Source organism: Cariama cristata, unplaced genomic scaffold, assembly GCF_000690535.1.
Source record: "Cariama cristata isolate BGI_N322 unplaced genomic scaffold, ASM69053v1 scaffold8896, whole genome shotgun sequence".
NCBI lineage: Eukaryota > Metazoa > Chordata > Aves > Cariamiformes > Cariamidae > Cariama > Cariama cristata.
The window spans coordinates 105,306-128,437 of NW_009622703.1; the positions used below are offsets into that span (position 1 = coordinate 105,306).

The 23,132-nt window shown below is 38.8% G+C and overlaps 1 protein-coding gene across 1 annotated transcript; it reads right to left on the reverse strand.

The window, feature by feature from the left end:
• Window positions 1-1,078: 1,078 nt before the first annotated feature.
• On the reverse strand, window positions 1,079-15,945 carry NELFA (negative elongation factor complex member A; the record flags this gene model as incomplete). Its single annotated transcript, XM_009702436.1, has 10 exons — window positions 1,079-1,515; window positions 3,056-3,155; window positions 4,247-4,503; window positions 7,725-7,836; window positions 10,167-10,255; window positions 11,147-11,216; window positions 11,402-11,532; window positions 13,388-13,477; window positions 14,419-14,580; window positions 15,774-15,945. Coding segments are annotated over 10 exons (1,368 nt in total), but the record flags the coding sequence as incomplete, so codon positions are not given.
• Window positions 15,946-23,132: the final 7,187 nt, after the last annotated feature.

Genomic DNA, 23,132 nt, shown 5'->3' on the forward strand with positions numbered 1-23,132 from the left:
CACATACAAGTACTGGCAGAAACCAAACATTTAATCCAAGCCTCCTTCAAATGATGAAACCCTGTCTCCAAAGGATGAATCCTGAACTACGTAAATAAGCCCTCTCAATAAATGCAAGCTTTATTTGTACTATTAAAGCCACATTATACCAGTGGTGCGAACACAGTTATAAAGATAAAAATGTGCTTCTACTACAAGGGAACAAGCATAAAGCACATTTATATGCCAGTATAATTGTGGCCACATTAGTGATTATACCAATATAGCTACACTGGTAAGAACCACAGCTACAGTCATTCAAAACTTTTTGGATCAGGGCTTGGCAATCAAACACATTATGACTGCTCAACCAAACATAAATTAGTAACACTGCCTCAAGACAACAAATCTTCCCAACCATCTATATTCAGATACGTGTCACTCAACCGTTTCTAGGGCCATTTTTAAATTAAGCTGCAATTGGTCTTGAGATGCAAGAGCTTCACTTTCTCCCAGGTAAGTTATGCTGTTCAAAGGGCTTGCTATGCAAGAGCCATAGATCAACTTCTACCCTAAGACTGAAACAGCAAAGAGCTATCACTTCCAAGCAGTGACAAGCCACCATTACTTTTTTTTTTCCTTAATTTTGATGTTTTTTTCTTCAGAAAATTATGATACTTAGTTTCTCTCGATCTCAAATAATGCCAAGTGTAGATTAACTCAGGCTGGGCATAGACATTGACAATACAGCAAATTAACAAAGCTGCTCAATCTCATCCTATGACCCAAGCATAAATAAGCTAAACATACAGTGGGTACCATTAGACACTGGACATCTACCACCTGCAATATTTAGTTATACTGCAGCTGAATTACAAAATAATCAAGCACCAAGCTGTGGTGCTTTAAATGTCCATTCTTTATAGAACCCATGTAGTCAAAGAAAATATTTTTACAATAAAGATCTGTGCCCTCGTTTAATGGTAAACTGTGAATGACTGTGCAGTAGTCTTCTCTTCCGGTACTCAGAAGTAAACTGCTCCCATCTGTAATCTTTCAGTTGTGATCTCTTTTTCCGGCATCTTGAACTGTAGGAAATCAAAAACACACCAACAACTTTCCCCCCCCCCCCAAGATCACCTTTCCCTCTCCCAAGATTAAAAAAAAAAAGCGCTAGTTTCACACCATTGTCTTCTGTGTTCACTGAGCCCAGTTAGGCTGAAGAGCCACAACTTCTACTCTGGAGGGTAATAAGAAATGTACACATGAATGCCATTCTGTACAGATGACATACTCTATGAGCTGGTTGACTCTAAGCTTGATTTGGTCCAGTCTGCTGTTGCTGCATCTCTTAGGAAACATTAGTTATAGGTTTGTACTTCTTGAATCTGGTCCATTCACCAGTAGCATAGTTCATTTCAAAGACCGTATCAACCAACATAGTGGTGCTGCCAGTGCCATCTGCCTTTGGTAAATCTTCTGTATGCTCACTAAGTTTAATTTGGATGATGTCACCTTGCTCCTGGCAAGGATTCTCTGTGAAAACAAGAATAGGAACAAATTACACATTTCAATACTGTATTAGAAAAGGTAAAGAGCACTTGGAGATTCTTATCTTATGCTAAAAAAACAAAACAAAACCCAAAACCAAACCCCAACAAACCAACCCCAAACCCAAAACTATTACATATAGCCACACAAAGATCTTCCTCCCTCTAGACATCACACACTGAGTTTTAAGGATAACAAAACCAGACCCCAAAAGATGAACCCCAAGGCTAAAATAACTGGAAGAACAAAAAAAAGGGGGAGTAAAGCATGCCAGTGTCATTTCCATCTGCCTCAAGAGTCATAAGAGAAGCTTATATTTAAATGGGAGTTGGTAAACTTGAACTACCAGAGTTAGTTTATTTGGGACACATTTTGTAGTTAAAAGCCTCAACAATGTTCAACTGTTCTGGAAGCCCAAACAGCTTTGCTGAAATCACTCATCCAAGACTCAGCTTCATGACAGGAGAAGTATTAAATGTTACATTTCAGGGTACTGGAGTTGGCACTGGAGAAGTTCAAGGATATCATAGCTGGCAGTTATTTATGCAACCTTCAGTAGGTGCTGACATTATTACTGAAGGAATTCATATTGTTACATACTTATCTGTATACACATATGTGAATATATGTAACACACACTCACATGCAAACTTCCAAAATAGTATTTTACCTTGCATTACAAAAAACTGTCCACGTAGATATTACACCCTCCTACTGCAATTTGAAGTAGCATCTAGTACTAAGAGCACCATCATTAATGCACAACTTTCTTAAAGACCAGGGATCATCACAGTAACTCTACCCTGGTCATGTTCAATAATGTACTGCATTAATCCAAATGCATAAGCCACATTTAGGCTCCAGCACTCCAGTGATAAAAGCCCTCAGATACTAAATTAGAAATCAGAGCTAGTGCAGATGATAGAGTTCACTTAAGGACTCTTAAGCCCCTTCTCATCTTACACTTTATAATCTCCTGGGTAAAACAGCCTTGGTCTATCAAGGCCAATATATGACAGGATCTAGCCACCAGACAGCTTATCTCACCGTGATTCACAGCACCTGTGGTTACCTAAAGTTTCTGAGACAACAGTTGCTACATTTCTAATGCTACAGAATTAGCAAAGAGGCTCTGTACTACCCAACTTGTACCTCGAACTTACATTCATCGGTCTTCCAGACAGACTACTAGGACCTAACCAGTCTGTTCACTGCTCTGACTGGCTGCCTTGTTTCTCTTTAACCCCTAAGCCATGATATTATATGTGTTATGTATACATTGTGTTTAGCCGCTGCCCTGCCAGACTGTTTGACTTTCTGGAAACAGATCCTAAAGATCCATTTCCAGGCAGTTAGAACTATAATCTGTAAAGCTACATACAGTCCAGAGTAAAGCAAAGAGTCCAGTACATACAGAGCAAAGCTAAAGCAAGAGTCTTGCACTCACATATGCACATTTAGAAATGCTAGGCTGTATTTCAGATTTGGGTATTCAAACGCAAGCTAAATTAGTCTCAATACATGCCTCTGGATCCTGCCATGAATCCAAGTATAAGAGCCTTTTCTGGCCTTGTAACTTTGTTTGCAGTCTTGAACATTTCCTGTGCAGCATACATTTGCTCCCTCTGCAACAGATACAACAAATATGAATTCTAGTGGAGAAAACACTGCCAGTAAGTACCATATTAATATCCACAGACAAGCATAAGAGTAAGGTGGAAGTTTATAGACCTACAAAAAGCAAACAAAAAAAGCACCTTAATCTCAAGGTTTTTCCTCTTTAGTGCTTATACCTAACACTTACAGCAGTGACACCTGAATTCTGAACTTGGAAAAAAGCCACATTTAAATAGGTAGAGAAACACATCCTAAGAGACCTAATGTTTACATTATCAATTTTGTGTTCCTTATGAAAAGGAAAAAAGGAGAAAAAAAACCCAATGCTTCCTCTACAGTTCAACAAACCCAGGTTTGCAATAATTTCAGAGTAATTTTTTTTTTTCTTTAATAAATGAAGTAGATATACTGAAAAGAAAAAGTCATCCAGCTTCTTAAAGTTCAAGTCTTGCAAGCCAGGCTTACAGATGTGTTTAGCAAAGTCTTCAAACCAGTTGCATCTTGAATTACTTACCTGTTTAGCTTCAAGCACGCACATAATATATACCAACATACTGGCAATAAGAAGCTTCAGGACATATATAATTGCTGTTGACTTTAGTTTCCTCCCCACTCAGGCTTTAAAAGTTGTGTAACTGGGGGCCGAGGGGATCAAGAAATAAAGGCTTTTGCCTTAGAATAATCTACTGATATCTTTTCAATATCTTTTCTCCTACCACAGCAGTGACATGATCATTTTTAGCAGCTTACATTGTGTGTAACTGGCTGGGCAACAGCTCTGCTGGAAACACCTTTCTCCCAAAATTCTTTATAATGAACAACATAGTATTATTTTACACAACAAATAGCAGTAAAGAAAGACATCTTACTGTGACATTAACACTACACAACTAAAAAGGTTGTGATTAACATTAAGACAGCAATGCTAACAAAGCCACAAAACATTTTCATTATCTTTGGTTCTAAAAAAAGCAACCTCAACCACTCCATGACCTAAAGGCCAGGAACTGCCAACACACTAAATGAGATCAATAATAAAAATTTGTGTTTTCCAATCTACATCAAAAGCAGCAGTCAAAGAGAACCCGGTTTTACTTACTGTGAGAGAGAGGCTTTTCTTCGGTGGTGGCTGTTGCTGAGTTTGGGGGGCCACTTGTGGTGCTTGTGCCGCAGGGGAAATGGCAGGAGGTGTGGTAGGTGTTAGCGGTGAGGTAGGTGTAGCTGCAGGTGGGTTAGAGTTACTATTGTACATAGGTGTTCTTTGTTTGAATTGCGCAGGAAGAGTTGTAGTAGCATTTGGAGCTGCAGGCTCTTCAGTCTGCCTGTTAGTCTGCAAGGCCTCTCGCGCAGAGCCAGCTGCGGAAACCAAATCAGGAAATTAAAACGATTATAATCCACAAACAGGGATTAGCATCACCAACGGCCTTTAAAGAAAATTAACAATTCTGATTATTCCATTTTAGCACCACGATTCAATATGCCATCTACTATCTATATGAAAAATTGAAGAGTTAATGCTCTTTCCACTCAATTACCTTTAGCAATAATTAGACAACTGAGTGACTAGCTGTCCAATATGCATTACACTATATTTAACATCGAATTTTATGTTTAATGGATATCAGATTTATTAAATTGAAACTGCTTTATTTACTTTTTAGTTTATATTGCTATAACAACTATACTATGAACCTACCAGGATTATTGCTGTACTGTTACACAGAAGCCAAAACCATAAAATTATTTCACCAGTTTTTACCCAATGTAGCAGCAGCTTCCAAAAGAAATGGTAATTAAGTCTCAGCCAGTAACAAATACTGAAAATACACAAATACTTCAACAGATGACAGAATTAAATGTAGCCTTCAGAAATCACTCATTATTTAAACAGTAACTGCTAACAGGGTTAAAACCCCACAGTATTGACAAGTCCTAACTTTGTTATTTCTCAAAACTGATCCGTTCACCTGCACTTAAGGGAATTACTATTCTGGACTTGGTTGCAGGTGGAGGTTACAGACATGATCAAGTTACTGTGATTTCGTAAGTTACCATCTGCCCAGCAAACAGTAATTACCCAGTGCACACTCTAGCCAGTTACATTCTTTTGCAGCTCTTCAACACAGGTACAGGTGCCTAAGCACCTTTCACAAATGTCATGAGGTTTAAGCTCACCTATTCACATTGCATTCACAGTAGACTAAAAGGCAGACATAGACCAGAGCTACGCTGATGCTTTTCAGACCAGATTTTGGAGAAGGTCTACACTCCACATCTAGGCATAGATACAGCATTGGTTTTAACAATATGGCTATTACCCAGTAGGATGTGGAACAGGACTGTGAACCCTTGAGAGGACAAACATTTAGGTAATATTTTTCTGATGACACCAAGCTGCGTGGTGGGGTTGACACGCTGGAGTGAAGGGATGCCATCCAGAGGGACTTGGTCAGGCTTGAGAGCAGGGCCCCTTCCAATCTCATGAAGTTCAACAAGGCCAAGTGCAAGGTCCCACACGTGGATTGGGGCAATCCCAAGAACAAACACAGGCTGGGTGGGGAATGGATTGAGGGAAATCCTGAGGAGAAGGACTTGGTTGGGAGTGCTGGTTGACGAGAAGCTCAACATGACCCAACCATGTGCACTTACAGCCCAGAAGGCCAACCGTATCCCAGGCTGCATCACAAGCAGCATGACCAGCAGGTCGAGGGAGGGGATTCTCCCCCTCTACTCCGCTCTGGTGAGACCCCTCCTGTAGTACTGCCTTCAGCTCTGGGGCCCCCAACACAAGAGGGACAGGGACCTGTTAGAGCGAGTCCAGAGGAGGTCACGAAGATGACCAGAAGGCTGGAGCACCTCTCCTATGAAGACAGGCTGAGAGATTTGGGGTTGTTCAGCCTGGAGAAGAGAAGGCTCTGGGGAGACCTTGTAGCAGCCTTCCAGCACCTAGAAGGGGCCTACAAGAAAGCTGGGGAGGGACTTTTTAAAAGGGCATGGAGTGATAGGACAAGGGTCAATGGCTTTAAACTGGAAGAGGGAAGATTTAGATTAGATATAAGGAGGGAATTCTGCACCATGAGAGTGGTGAGGCACTGGACCAGGCTGCCCAGAGAAGGTGTGGATGCCCCATCCCTGGAAGCGTTCAAGGCCAGGCTGGATGAGACTTTGGGCAACCTGGTGTAGTGGAAGGGGTTCCAGCCCATGGCATGGGGGTTGAAACTGGATGGTCTTTAAGGTCCCTTCCAATCAAACCATTCTATGATTTATAACAATTAGTTACCCTTTAATTTTGTACAAATCTCTTAAGTTTTATTACTGGCTTCCTCTCATGTCAGAATAACTGACTTGCATAAAGTAACATGTCTTAATTATGCAACCTCAGATTATATCAGACCAAATCTGTGGATCTTCTGTGTGTAACTTATTACAAGGAAATAATTTTATACTCCTTGTCCATAAGAAAAGCTAGATATCCCATACTCCAAGAGGAAAAAAATAAAGTTAGAAAAAATACAGATCAAAGACAATAGAGAATTTTAAACCAGGCTTTTCCTACTGTTGATTACAATGCCAGGGCTCTAGAAAATAATACTAGCCGCTGACAACGCTTATGTGCTCTTGGCTGCGTTCCTTCTGGAGATGCCAGTTTTCTGCCAGAGAAAGATTTGCATAGACCTTCAGAGAGATTCTGAACTGTTTCAGGCCAAGTGAAGTGATCAGGTTCTGCATATGCGTTTTCCTATACTGACCAATATGCCACAGCTCACATACATAAACACTATAGTACCAAATCACAACGAGTAAAAATAATGCATTAAACTGAACTGTTCGTTCTCTGTTAACTACACAGTCTGGCAATGAATCCCGGTCCTGCACATCTGTTAGTGCAAACTGATACATTCTTTTAAGACCTTACATGCACCAGGGAAGGAAAGGTAAAACCAAGTGTGTTAAAATAAAAGGTGCAGAAATAAAGGATTTGTACAACTTATTTTTTACTACAGGCAATTTTAGAATTGAAAATAATGTAGCACTTTTTAAAACATGCAGGAGCTCAGCTATTATCTATCAGACTGTTATAAAAAGGTAAAAGGAAAATGGATGACTTGATCCCAGCTTGTGTGAAAGCTAATATATGTTTGCATCTAGAAATGTATCTGACTTTTGAAAGTAACTCTTTTGTAAGTCCATGCACATGGACATGTGTATGGAGTAGATACTCTAGAATTATATGTATTACTGCTGCCTCTTTAGGGATTAAAACAATGCTGAATTTTCTATCACAGAGTAAGGAAAAAAAAAAAAAAAAAAAATCAATAAATTGCTTTGCTTCCTTGACTTAACTAGCAGTCATTTTAAGACTTAAGATCAACAAGCATTTTCTTTATCTAGGTTAAATTGCATGTCTGGTCATCCCAAACCCAAAGGCTGCGTTCCTGCAATGGATTTTTAGACTGCTAAGGTTATGTTTCACTAGAGTTGAGGGATAGTAGGTTTGTAAATAAAAGAAGAGATAGACAGTAAAACTGTATAGAGTTGGAGGTATTAGGTCTCAAAAGTAAAAAAGCATCTTTTACCTGGCTGTGTTTCGGAGCTTGGGATATACGAGGAAGATGGCACCACACTAGGGGTAGCAGGTAAATAACTTGTAGAAGGTAGTGCAGGCTCATTGTTCAACGAGCCAAGTTTCTGTAAAACAGAAAAGAAAGTGTTACAGCCATACTGCATATATTCATGCACCATTTCTGCACTTTAAATACAATTTCAACATTAGTTCTGCTACGATATTCCCTTTGGGAACTTAATTATGGAACCCTCCATTAGGGCAAGTTTGCCCTTTCAACCCTAACTCCCTATAAAAACTTCAGACATTAGAATTACCCTAGGAGAGAAAAAGCAGCTTTTATTTCTCCTGATTCAGATCAAAGTTGCTTACAAAGGCACAGTCTGAGACAGAAAAAAAATACTACTACGTAGAAAGTACTTCTCCAAAGAGAGTCAAGTTGCTATTCCTTTGTCCCATTCCTCCACTGGTAGTGTGGAGACCCGATGATGAAATTTGTGCAGACAGTACTCTGAAGAATTACACTATAGAAACAAGCAAACTTCTGCCTGAGCAAACACACCCTTCACTATTAGCAAGCAGAAACCTGTATTCATCCATGGGCAAAAGGCCTATTAAAATATCACCCAGGAGAATGCAAAGGCCTGTGGGACATAAGCAAGCAGAAAGGAACAGTAAAGCACAGGTAAAACCCTGTTTCCACTGAAACAGGCAGTCAACACCAACGTGACAGATGTCACCTACGATCAAGCCAAAGAAAATGCCACATTTTCTACTTATCTATACATGATATTGCACAGACAGCATAAAGACAACAGCGTGGTATCTCTATGAAGATCTTCACTTCAGCCTTATAAATATGAGGGGTTGACAGACGAAAGAAGTTTTGGGGGAATAAGTCTAGAACACAAATCATTTAAGGTTGCCTTACTAGACAAAAGATAGATGGATATTCTGTAAAGCATGGACCTTGCTAAAAAAGACTCTTAGCATTCTGCAGAAAGACAGGCAACGACCTTCACTCTTGACAGAGCCCCACCAATATCTGCCTGTATGTTACTTTTGGCATGTATGCCATAGATTGCTACCCTCATAACCATGGGACAAGTGTTGCCCATGATTACTGTTAGGCTCTAGAGGAAAAAATGCCTGGCTCACCAAGCAAGCCACAGGTCTTTTAAATACAGTGGTCTCCAAAGGCAAGCGGTGCATGTCAACACATGGACTCAGAGGCAATCACAACCACTTTAAATTTGGAACAAGAGAAGACACTTCAGATTTGAGATTGATTTCTATTATCCCAGGAGGCTTGCAAACAATGGGTGCAGTAGCCTCAAATTATCTATTAGTATCTAAAGAACCCAGTTGTCCAAATCAATTCCAGGCCTAGGCTTGCTGGACTAGAACAGACCGTTTTTAACTGAGAAGGGGGGAGAGGATCTAACATTCTTGTAAAAGCTGTATCTTGACTAAGAAAACATAAAGCTGTATCAGTTTTTCCAATGCACTGGATCTGAAAGAACAGGAAAAGCACCCCCCACACAACTCCTCCCCACACCTCCCAGCCCCCAACTGAACTACCTCTAACAACAGGTTAGCTTTTTCAGTAGATCCTAAACAACTTTCAGATTACAAAAAAAAACCCCAACAAACCAAAACAAAAAACCCAACTGTTAAGAGGAGGAGCGGCCACCTCTGAACTTTATGGGTTTTAAGAAGCACAAATTTATAAGCCATGGGTAATGTGGATGGAGATCAATTCCACTGTATTTCTCCTCTCCTTTCAGGGACTGGCTAAGCATAGTTACAGACAGGTTTGGAGACCTCAGAAAAAGCTGCCTTGTGGACTAAGCATCCATTCTCAGAGATTATAAGCTAAAAATGAAGAAGGAATTCACAGAAGGGTATTAGCATGTGGGTTCTTTTCTCAAGCCAGAAGACAGATGAGTTGTCAAGACTTCTTTCGTTCTTGGCTGCTTATATTCAGCTATCCCTCCTGGGCACAGGCCAATGACAAGTGCTCCTCACTGAGACTTCCATAGACTTGATTCCATATGATCATAAAGGATGCACAGAGTGAAACCTGCAGGAACTCCTGAAATTCTTTCTACCTCTCTAAAGTCAGAGAGCCCTCCTATCTCTTTCATCTCTGACAGAAGACTACAATCCTCAGTTTCAGAAACACCGTACCCCATCACAAACTTAAAATAGCAACAAGAAAACAATCAAAACCTTTACCTTCATATCTTGCTTTGAATTTTTTACCTAGTTTGGTGAAAATATAATGGAATTTTGAAATAATTACGTAAAGATTTTTACATTAAGAGGCATGTTTCAACAAGTTTGTAAAATATCATTAGAGTGTTTAAGTGTTTTAGAATAACACGCATCATTGTCTCCTAATTTTTGGTTTGTTTGGTTGGTTTTTGTTTGTTTTGATTTTGTTTGGTTTTACCTGTGTAGACACAAGGCCAGCAGCATAATCTGGTGTAGCATTTTCTACTACTGTTTCTTCTTTGGCTTGCTTTTCCACAACTTCTGTATCTGTTGCATAAAAACAGAAGTCAGTTCAAGGAAGTTTCTGAAATACTGAATTAAGTATGCTTTTTTAAACAAAGATATAAAAATGCATTTCTCAAAGTCTGCAAAAACATGCTTAAAGAGGTATATGCTGAAAGGTTGGTAGATACAGTAATCTTCATACACAGTTTTATAATCACCCTAATTATGAACTGAACCACAATGTATAACCATCAAGATACAGTTAACTGAGTAATTAGGCAGAACTGCCTAATTTTGTGATATTAGAAAGCGTCAAAACGCAAGTAAAAAATAAGTTGCAAAAATGATTTTGTTCTGAGATGGTACTCATTTTTTTTGGCTACAAATACAAAAAGGTTGTTGTCGGGCAAATATACTGCCTAGCTTACCTTCCTGATATGGTTAAGTAGAGCACTGCACTGTCACTTGACTTAAGAGCAGTATATCAGACATTATTCACTTAAGATCTCTCAGCCAGAATTTTGGAGAGCACTATAGATTTTTTTCAACATTATTTTCAACTAATTTACTTGGCCACACAGCCAGTAGAAATAACCATACCAAAATATCTCAGAACAATTCCAGTACTGAAGCCACTCACACCTATCTGTTGCCCAAAGCACAGCTGACTAGTTCAATCCTTTCATGTAACTGTGTCAAGTTATTACCTAGGCACATTGCAATATGATTAGGAGCATCAGGAGGGGAAAAAGTGAGAATCCTCCCTTAAAGCGTTTTTGGGTTGCGTTTTTTTGGTTGTTTTTTTTTCCCCACCCATTTTTGAAAGGTGAGCTGAAGATAAGTTTTAATAGATGAAGAACAAAATGGTACTACAAATCTAGATCCTATTTGCAGATATATTAATAGCCTTTGTATGTAGCATGCTATACCAACCTAATGTCTTTCTTCTTCTCTTTGCTTCACGGCCAGCACCTACCATATCCAGCTCAGAGATATCTAGAAGCTAAAAAGACAGACCATACAGAACTTAGTAACTATTGTTACATTTACATAGTTGATCTCTAAATATTGTCCTTAATTTTTTCTTTAATATATTGATACTTGATTCAAAACAGCATCAGAAATTCACTTTAGATCAGAGAGGAGAACTGAGCAGGAAAGCAAGAGACTAAGAAAGAGTGCACCTACCTTTACTCCTCTTTCTTTGCGCAAAGGTGTTCTTGAAGGAGGAATAGGAGTTCTGTTTCCAGAAGGACTAAACACACTAGGTGCTGAAGTACTCCTGAACGGAGCTTGTTTTGGTATTCCTTTGAGTGGTGCTTAGGGAAGATCAAAAAAAGCAACAATTGTAATATATGTTTAATTAGTCCCAAAAAACAATAATGAGGAGTTCTTTGGTTTTTCCTCTTCTTAATGCACACAACACCTCCCCTTTAACTTCAAATGTTTATAATGTGAAACTGTCTATAATACACTACATATCCCTCAAAGGTTAGATCAGGTTATACCCTTCAAACAAGGAGTAAGAGCCAATCCCTAGGCTAATGCTTGCAACCTCATTCTACATGAAGTAATCAAACAGGTGCACTGCTACCATAATACACTTTTCCTACATATATCGATGCTTTCCTTACTTACAACAAATACACTTTGAACACATAAAAGTGTACTGTGTATGAATGTTCTGAATCCAATTATTGCCAAAGTTGCTCTTTGAACTTTAAAGATATAATTACCTGGTAAAACTGTATTTAATCAGAGATTCTTAGCCAAGCTTCTGTAGGGCTAAGGGCTCATTATCTACTGGAAAGGTAAATTACTGCTTCACACAGGGGTTTGAAATTCTGGAGTTGCTGTTTGCACAAGGATGAGGATACAATTTGGGTCTATAATGCAAACAGAAAACCTGCTGTCTCAAAACTCAATAGCAACTGCTACATCTATAAGAAGCTGTTTTCCCCCCAACTTTATACTGTTACTCTTCTACCTCATGCTTAACGTAAGCGCTAAAGACAGCATTCTTTCATCAACTGCTAAAAAATTAGGGGGACACGTACATATCTATCAGGTCTTTCAGCCTCCTGACAATCTCACCATACCCTACAATCTAATGATAAACACAGAATTTTAGTTTGAGGTTAGATACTCTGTATCCCTCTATACCTTGTACTGAAAACATTTTTACCATAGGACAATCCCCTCTGACCAATGTGACTAAGCTTCAGCAGAATAAACCCCAGCTGGTCCCATAACTCATATTTCTAGAGACTATCCAGCTCTAAAGGCCAAGTCTAAAAACTAGCTTTACTAGTTCAACAGTTAAAAAGAATGCTGAGAACTAACGTTTAATTTCTGTACCGGGACAATTTTTAGTTCAAATTACAACTACACCTTTTGCATTTCCTGCATGAACTTGTGGCCAAACTTCGGTGCTCAAAACTTCAATAGCATCGACACAAAGTACTTCATAGCTTCTAGCCACCACACCAAGAAATCACTCAAGTTTTACACCTCAGCATCACATTGGTGGTCAGAAAAGTTATACCTGTGCAGCGATTTAAAGTATGTAGCTAATTTTGAACCCTCCTCTTGCTCCTAGTCAAAAACTTATTTGAAAAATTCAAGCATTTCAGAAACTTCAGCAAACAGTTGAAATCCATTAATGCAAAGTTGAAGAATGATTATACATCTTTGTCACGTCCACTAAATAGAAGTCACTGCACAGCCTCGGCTGCAGAGAGCACACTGTCCCCTTTCTCCACGTAGAATTATGCAAATACAAGATAGTTTCAGTCTACTTCACAGCATTTCAAAGAGCACAGCAGAATACTGTGATCCATTCTGCTCCCTTTTGGAGTAACATGGCTTAGTCAGGAGTTATTCCTGGAGTGATGCAAATTAAATTCTTACCAAAGTCTATAGAGGCATGATCTAGCTGCGCACATTTTAGAAGCATGGCAGATATACTTGCCATTTAAGAAAAACCCCACACTCTTGTTCCTTCTGACAACACGTCAGAAACATTTAAATATCAGGAGAGAGGGAGGCAGGAAGGGAGAAATCCTTCGCTTCAAAAAGAATTAAATTTTTGTAAAAACTAGATGGTAATTTTAGTCTCCATGAAGGCTATTTTATCAGATTTTCTTTCCAGGAAGTGATGAAAGTGAACCATACTTGTTGTATCTATCTTTTTGACCAGTCCCCTGCCTTTGGCATGGAAAGGCACTCCTGCAGTCTTCTTGAGCTGTTGTGCAGTTTCTGTTGCTAAAAAGAAAGAGGGCTTTAGTTACTACAGAATCTGTGCTGAAAAAAATGCAACACATTGCTTCTTATATAAAATGTTATTAACTAATACATAAAAACACTGGAATAGCAACAAAGGAAGAATTATATTTTAATCAAAACCGAGGTCATTTACATGACGTAAACACAGTACTTGGAGAAAATGCAAAACTGATATGACTATGCAACTGACAAGATGGTTTAAGCTAAAAGACATTATCAGAGTAGGCAATTTACTTGACAGAGATTGAAATAATTAAAGAAAGTTCTATATACCACCATAAGAAGTTATAAATCTTGTATTTAACCAGACCAACTACTCAAGTCACATGCAAGAAAGAAACAAGCTGCTGCAACAGAACAGCAGGCACAGTAAACTATTTTAAGATCGCTTAATTCAAGCAGCTATCAATACATACATGTACTCATATGTTGCCTTTTACTAGCAAAAACCCTCTTGGCTTTCACACCCTATATAGCCATACTGAGTGAAAGAAAGCATTAATTAGCAGCTCTTGCTCCCTGTTGCAAAAACATACCGCAAAATAAAACCTGGGTCTCATTTCAGTTGTTTCAGGAGCTTTAACAAAAGCTGTCCCTCACAAGTCTTCATAACTGACTGTTAAATATACCCATGAGAGAATATATCTGTGCTTTAAAAAGCTACAGGTTTTTGTATGCCTTGAAACCTGAACAGCATTTAAATTAAGATTGGCATTTCAATGTAATCATGGATGGAATGACTTGCACCTGCTCCTCCACACGTATTAGTCTATCAAAGAAAAAAAAATCAGCCAGTAAAGCTCTTATAGCAGAAAACGTTAATGTTTATCCCCGTACTGGAGAATAAGACTGAACATAAATGTTCCTTTCATCATTTAATTTGTTACTCAATCTTATCAACTAGCTGTAATACTACTTACACTTTTGCAAGAGTTCAGCTCTGAGAGTGGCACTTTTAGGTTTCCTTTTCAGCTGGAAGTGTTTCACTGGGGGAGTAAGTGGCCCAGCTAGTGTTGTCAAAGCATTTTTGTTTAAGTATTGGCATTCCAACGGCAACATAGCTGAAGTTTCACATTCACTTACTGCGTAAAGAGTTAACACAGTACACATGGGTATTAGCACCTCTTTGATAGCTGATTACAAAACATCTTACAACTAGACTGTACAGGTGTTTCTGAATTTTAGATTACTTGTTTAAACACCAAGAGTAATTTAGTTCTAATTATTACACAGTATGTAACCAGTTATTAGGATGTTTGGTTTTTATGTTAGCTTCATAAGAGCTTCCATGTTAATTATACCTAGTCAAATTATAGGAATCTTAAATATGCTACTATTGTCAGAGTAAAAGAATATAAGAGACTGAATTCTCAGATTCCTTAAAAATTACACATAAAAAAGAAACTATTAAACGAAAGTCCAAACCAAAAGTGTGAACAGACAAATGATCGTTTGTTCACGGTAAGAAAACAAAATGCTTCCATCTCCAAATCATTTCATTATTGGTCTGCTGCAATACTAACTCCAAGACCATATCTGTTCGTTGACGCCCGAGGGCTTTTTCTAGGCAACGTGCTAAAATCAAATCCACTGAAGTAGGAGTAGTTTTGCATCACCATTTACTACATTGTTTGAAGCAGCAACTGTACAAGTGACTGAGCCAATATTTTCAGCTGCTAGGCAATCTGTAGTTAGACATAGCAGCATAACTCTTCTTGTGATCAGTCACCCCCACAGCACCTATCATTTGTTGCCTAGAGGAGGACTTCCAGCAGAGATGCACCCCACCTGTCCAATGCAACAGTGGTGCTTCCACACAAGCACTGCAGAAACAGAGCCCTACTGTCTTTGGTACTACAACATAAGAGACAGAGCAATATCTGAAAAACCTCAACTTACTAAGCTGCACTAAGTCAGTTATTACCTATCAGTGCACATACAGCCTGTCTATGATACTAATGAATCCACCTTGAGTGTTGCCCTTCACAAACACTCATGGTAACACCCGACATGTAAGTTCTGATGATGTGTGAAAAGATAATTTAAGAAGTTACCATTCCTCAAATATCAGGTTCCCAGTCCAGTAACATGCCAGGTCATGAACTGTGGCAAGTTCATGAGAGAGAAGACATACTGCTCTTCAACAAGAGACAAGACATACTGCTTGTCCTGATACCAATACTGTTAAGATAGCAAGACTGTCTGTGAAATGACAGGTTATTTCTGAAAAAAAGGTATCATATTTCTGTAATTTTCACCAACAGAAAAGGCTTACCTTTTTCTCTAAGCTCTCCTAAAATATCTTGAACATTGGGATTCTGTTCTTCAAGATCAAGGTTAAGGGAGCCAGTATCTGGAAAGGATTTTAAAATATCAGCTACCATTAAGACCCAGGGGTCTGAATCCAAGGTAGCGAGCTGGATAATTTCAGTCAGTGCCCCTTTCATCTACCAAAAAAAGAAAAAGAAAATCAGCCAATTGGAAACAATTTTAAACAGCTTATAGTTGGATTTTTTTTTTAATTTTAAAAAGACACTAGCATAAACATGCACAATGTTTTACTACTGGGGAAGGGAAGAGGGAGACTGCTTCAACATAGTTATATATTAACACTAGAACTAAGTAAAGAATGAACCAAGATAATCTTTTTATATTGCTTTTGGTCAATCTAACCCAAGTTTGTTTGAGCTTTTGGCAGCTTGAAGCTTTATTTAGCCCTGAACATTTTTACTAAAAGCAATAGGCCACATTCTTACATTACTCTCTCCTTACATTCTACACATATAACCCAGTGTACCTAAACCTTATATTCAGTGATAAGAATATGCAACTAGAATACAACAAGTTATTTAGAACAGGCATCTAAACGAAGATGTGCCCCTTTCTGGGCTACAGAATAATTAAGCAGACAGACCGTATCTGCATCATATGAACATAAACCAAGTCCTCAAAACTTTACTTAAGCTTAGGCCAAAATAACGTGTTTCATGCTAATCAAAACTGTATTGTTTGACAAAAACTATGTACTACAGAAGTAGACCCAGCCCTCTAATATGCCACAAGTAACAAAATTTTCTATCTACCCGAAGTTTCTATAGTCAGAAAAAAGTTATTTTTCTTTAAGCCCCTATCTTGAAAAAGGGGAAATAATGCATAAGATTCATTAAAAAAATTTCACAGTCACAGTATTTTTTTTTTAAATTACTGATCAACATGTCTGTTGGCACTATGAAATGAAATTAAAAAAAATCAAGGTGACCGCAGTCAGGGGTTTACACAGCAAATCTCTTAAATTAGTTGTTTTACTTCATTCACAGGTAAGTTTACACCCCCCCCCAAATAAAGACTGAACGCTTGCTTTTTTTCCTAAGTAAACTTTCATGTAAGCATTAAAGCATTAACTTCACAGAACTAAGATGTTTGAGATGTACTGTGCGTCTATCAAGTCACAAAACATAACAGTAAAGTTACGTATTTAGACATACTCTATGGTATTAACATTGAAGAATTTACAAGCACGTATAAGGAAATACTTGAATTTTCTTTTTTTACAACCTATTGTGGCACATACAGCTTAGTTATAGTCTATATGCTTCCAAACACAAGGAGACAAGCAAGAGATTCATCTTCACTTTTATGCTGTATTTTTTTTTCCTTTATTTAGAACCAGCCTTTTCTTATATGAAAAAGTTTAATAAAATAAGCTTACTCTACTCATGCAACTCTAAGAAATAAAAGTCAAATTTCTGCTCTCCATTTCTTCCCTCAAGCACTTTTAAAGCTCAGAGGCAGACAAACATTGACATTTCTCAATTCCTTTCACCCACGCAATGTTACTGCCCTCTCACTTTAGAAAGGTTTACAAGTGCACTATAGGGGCAGTTTGTCCTTTACCCCTTGCATGTTCTAGCACTCATAGTAATGTGCTTGCAAAACAAACCAGGCAGTTTCATCTGACCCAAAACTAGCATCTCTCTATAGCTTTAAGCTTGATCAGCCCCTTGCTGTGACTGACTACAGTCGCACAAACGCTAGAACCATGAAGAGCAGAGCAGAAAGGAGACTCTACAACAGTCAGTTACATCTTCAGCAGCACTATCGATTTGCTTGGGATTAAACTGACCATGTAACCAGACTACACAGTTTAATGTGTTGTCAAATTTAACCAACACTTATCCAAGGGAGAGAATCAATTTCTAAGGTTCTACTCTTTGTTGCTCATTTCCTTCTCAGTAAACATAAAAAACCCACCTAGACTCCATACAGGCTTGTCAATCTCTCTATTCTAACCCTAAACCACCGATCAGAAGTCACTTTTTACTACAGCGAATGAGGACGAGTGTGAATACTATTGAAACAAAGTCCGTTATTCTCCTAGCTATCCTACCCTATCCTATAGGAATTACAGTACTGATTTACACAAAATATCTGAAAATTTAAAACATGCCATGAGAGCTGATGAAGCTATGGTTTATTTATAGCTCTTTTACGAGCTTTTATCTGGACACTCCTAATGCAGGTAAGGGTATAGAATGTAATTTCCTCCATCAAAGCAAACTCAGGCAACAGTTGGAAGAAAGACGTTTCTTGTATCCTCCCAATTTACCCTTCATTTCTGCTCCACAAAACTCCTATTTGTACCAAAATTTCACAGAGTTACATGCCTATACTACGTATGTTCCTATGGACCTCTTGTCTGGGCACGTTGCAGCCACACTGCTCTCAGGGCAGCTAAAGTTCGGGCAACCTACAACCCACCGCTTCACCTGACTTTGGTTCCTTCAAGAAAGGAGCCCAGAAACAACTTGTTCACCTAGCACTGGGCAAATAACATTATGACAAGGCCTCATGGCAGAAAGAACATGGTGAAAGAACAGCCACTGTCACACACAGGGAAGCAAAGCCCACTAATGTGTAGTGTGAGCTAACCAGAGACCTTGCCTGAATATGAGTTTGCATTTAACAAGCCTGGATTAGAGTTTTGACTCAGGTTTGCCTTCAAATGACAATTTAAATACACGTGCCTAGTTCACTGTTGAACTGGCAGCTGAAAAAAACAACACAACTTCATTTGTGGTTTGAGAATGCAAGAAATGCAACTCAAAATAACAGAGAATCCTACGTACAGTTTTTCTGTTACTTTACAGAGCACAGCCATAATTCCAAACTCTTAACTGTACAAGAGTGCAATGCTGGGTTAGTAAGAGTACCCTCAGTTCCAACCAGCGCCTTGTTAAGCATGAATGTCAAGATCTGATGCAACATACATGTTCTGGCGTTTCTCTCATCTAAAACTCAAGGATCTTAAGTGTTTTTCTCAGCCTGCTGGCACAAAAAAAAAAGCCTCGGGCAAAACTAGAAACACCTAACAAGAAAGGATCAGGCAGGATGGAAAAAGTCTGGGAACAAAGGGAGATTAACAATGGCTGTGCAGGAACAATACACAAACAGCACCGTGGGAAGGGGTAAAAAAGGAAATGTTACTAGAAACATAGGAAGTGATAGCTCCAAGATGACTTCTTGCAAAGTCGTCCCATTCATCTGCTTTACACTGTGCCTAAATTATCTAAAGATGTAGTCACATATATTAATTTCATCAACAGTTGGCTAATAAACCCAGTCAAGCTTTAATCTTTATGGGGCCATAGATAGAGTTGCTATTTAATAGGTATCTGTATTATTATACAGCATTTTCATTAAGCTAAAAGCATTGGATTGAAAGTACAGTATTAATATTTACATGATACAAAACCAGGATGGATCGAGTATCACTATTGTATATGTTTTGCATTTTAATCATGAAAAAAAAGTAGAAGTGGCCAAGAGTAATATTAGATTAAAATATACCACATTACATCACCAAAAAATTAAGAACACTAAACACAGCCTGCCTATTCTGAATACAGAAGGAAAGGCAAGTGTCATGTGCCTTCTTACTCCTTTGCACTAGTACTCCACAATTCCCACTTGCATGAACAGAGGGCTACCAATTCACATAAGCAAGCAAGAAGAGTCTTGCTTTTGCTGTCTCGCAGTTACAGTAATAAAAGGGCAGACCACTGCCAGGATAGGGATCTTCCTCTCAAGATAATTCAGAGAACACAGAAGCACACAGTCCTCATTCCAGACTTGGTCATAACATTACAGTCTAACCCCGAACAAATAAATTAAACGTTGGCACAAAAAGAAAACTTGCACTTGCCACTCTGAATCAGCTTAATAAGAATATAATATACAAAATAAACAGAAGTAACTGTGTAACTGTTCTGCCAAATTCACAACTGAAACTCTGGTCAGCACTACACTGAGCTTTAGGCATCATTTCAAATAAGCATGATTACCTAGAAAAAAATTTATCAGATGAAAAGCTAGGGGGCAGGGAGACTCAAGAGTTAGCAAGTTCTGCCCAGAGAACTACAGCGGGAAAGGATATTTTTGATAACTGCCTACAAAATACACTTAACTTAAAATGAAAATGGGAGCCAATTATTCTTATTAGTCAGCAGGAAAGCAGTAATGAGGTTCACAGCATGATAAAAAATTAGGTTTATTACCTATCCCGCAGGAGTATTACAAGGATTAAGTAACTTATATCTACACAATATTTGAAGTGTTGAATGAAAATATTATGAAAATTGAAGGATATTACATTTGAGAAAAAAAAAACCACTTAAGTAAAGGACTGAGCTTTCAAGAGAGCTCATTGAAGATTCACTTGTCTAGACTGAAGCTTTCACAGAGATTTAGAAAGGACAAGCAGCCAATTAAACCCCTTCTAAACCAAATACCACCACACTTTCCTTGATTCCCACATAACTTTTTACTCAGATGTCTGCTCCCAAATGGTTTCCATGTTATACTATGCCTCAGTGAAAATGGTACTATATAGAAAATGGCGGGGGGGGGGGGGCGGATTTTAATAAAAAAATGGGGGGGGGGGGGGGAAGATTTTGAAGAGAAAATAAGTCCAATCTGTTATCTAACATGTTACATACAAAACCAGTAACATACCCGGATTCAACTATCGAGATTCCCAAAGCTTTACAAAGCTGAGTCAATGTATTTTCCAATACTATTAAGTTTCCAAATGCCAGCTTCAGTGCTTCTCTCACATGATCGATACAGATTGGCACATGGCATAGAAAACACACATATGACTTTCCAAGGAGTCTAATGAAGCATTTTCACAGTTAAGTTTAATCATTTTCAGATATGGGAGTGATTTCCAAATGACAAATTCCACTTCCAGGCAGCTAGAAGTATCCTATACTGGTGTATTTCTGCTAGCAAAAAGACACCACGTTCAGCACTCCCCAATACACTGAGCAGAGAATACTCCAGAGAAGTACACAGCACAGCGCACATACCCAGAACATACATGTATGTGTTCAGTGTATCACATGTAAGATACCCAGTGCCAGTTAAAAATATCAAAAATCTTGAGGGTAAGTCAAGTAACAAATCTTCACAAATACAATGTATTTTAGCAAACTCACCACAAATGATGAGTATCTGATAAGACAACACCCCTTTCTGTCAGCAGTCTGGTTACATCAGCTACTTTTACCATTTATAGACAGAAGTCTGTAATGATAACAGCAGACCTACTAGCAATGTTAAGGGTTTCTGCCTCATGAGTTCTTAATTTTTAAGAATTTTTAAGCCCTTCCTCTCAGTTTTAAAAAAAAAACAAAAAACAACAAACCAACCCCCCCCCACATCCCTAAAATAATTAAGATGTTACAGATAACTTCACAAAGGACTGAAAATATGCTAAATCCCTAGATCTCAATCAAGTGTGCTCTGTTTACAATGAAAGACTAAATTTATGATTGAATTCACAAATCCTACCAAAGAAGTGAAAAATCCCACAATATTTTTTGTTACAGCAGTAACAAGATATCTGGAACACAACCGATCGCTTTAACAGTACACTAAAAGGCCCAGCAACTGACTTGCTCTTCTTTACATACACTTTATCTCCACAGCTAACAAAAGCACAGATTAAGCAAAGTTGCTGGCTACCATCTTCCTCAGAATTAGTTTAAGAAGTTCTTTCACCCATCCAGTGAACATTCTTGCAGCATTTCAACAAATTATTTCAGTTTGCTAGAATGCTGGTCCCTCAGCATGAATGTTATTTATGAAGGTCCCCAAACTTTTTTTAAGCTCTTTTCGATCTAAAAACATCACTAATTTGTTAGCTTTTTTCTAAACATTGCAATACTTATTTCTTCCAGACTACTTAGATTTTTCACACTACTTCAGAAGAATTTTGCATACTCAGAGTTCACATGAGCTTATGCATAGCTCCCCATCCCCCTTTCTGGCCTTGGTTATTTTGTTTGTCCAAAACACAACCACATTTGTCACACACAAGGAAGAAAGCTTGTGCACTGAACAAGCACTAAACATGAATAAAATGTTTTAAGAATTAGAGTAAACATGCTGAACAGGAATTTATTTTTTAAAGTGACACCAATTACATGTAACAGTGAACAATCATACAGATGCGTGTGGCAAGACAGACACTGAAATACACTAAATTACTGCTTAAATGTGATGCTTATGCATTGTCAGCTTAGAAGTACACAAAAGCTGAGTATACAATAATGAAAGTTAGATACCGTCTCCCCACACCCTGCCTAGTATATGTGTATATATAAATAAAGCCTAAGCAGCAACTGTATCCTAGCCAAGAAAGAGACTGGTGCAAACACAGCTAAGAGTACTCTACACAAAAAGGTGAGGATTAACTACAGACCACCTCTATGATTGTTACCAGGAACCAATAACATACATAGTGGAAGTAGGAGAGAAATTCCTCAAACCTGGCTGAAGAAACATAAATGTTTCCCAATCATTCTCCAACTATTGCCCCAAACACCAGTAGCTGCCTACTGGTAAGAATAAGCCAGCTGCAGATGAGGTACAATCCAGGGCCAAGTGAATAAGCTTGCAGAGCCAGCTCAAGCTCGAGCCAGCCAGCTTATTAGCTGGGGTGGGACAGTAAAGGAGAGCACCAGCTGTTCCCAGAAAGGTAAACAGAAGCAAAAAATAAGCATTGCAATTTTCCTCAAGCCAGACCTGGCTGCAAGAAGGTGGGGAAAAGCACTGCTCAGCACAGACCCCAGATGTTCCATTCCCAAAGTTTCAGCACTTGCTGCTGTCCTTCCTAAAGCTGAGATGTTCGACTTAGGCTTCCTTCACTCTCCTTTCTTAATACTGGCAGCTGTGCAGGTGTCCCAACACACACGACTGTTCCTAAACGATCCTGCCTCTCTGTCCTAATCCTAGAACAACCACTGCCTCAGAAAAGCCCTCTTCCCCAGAGGCACCCAAACTGTATCAAAACACAGCCCTGCAACTACGAGTCCATGCGGAGGCGCAATACGGGTTTTCAGGAGAAAACTGCTTTTAAAAGACCAGTGCCAACCAGAAATTCCCCGAAGAGCAGGAAGAAGAGAAGCAGCAGCAAAGCTTCCACTCCACTCACTCCCTTATCATGGGGAATCTGAGAGCTTTTTCTCACACCAAGGACCGAGTCCTCCGAGCTGGGCCTCAACGGACCGCTCTACCAGCCTAGAGCTTCTCCCTCCCTCTCCCCGTTCAAGAAAGGCTGCAAGGGAGAACC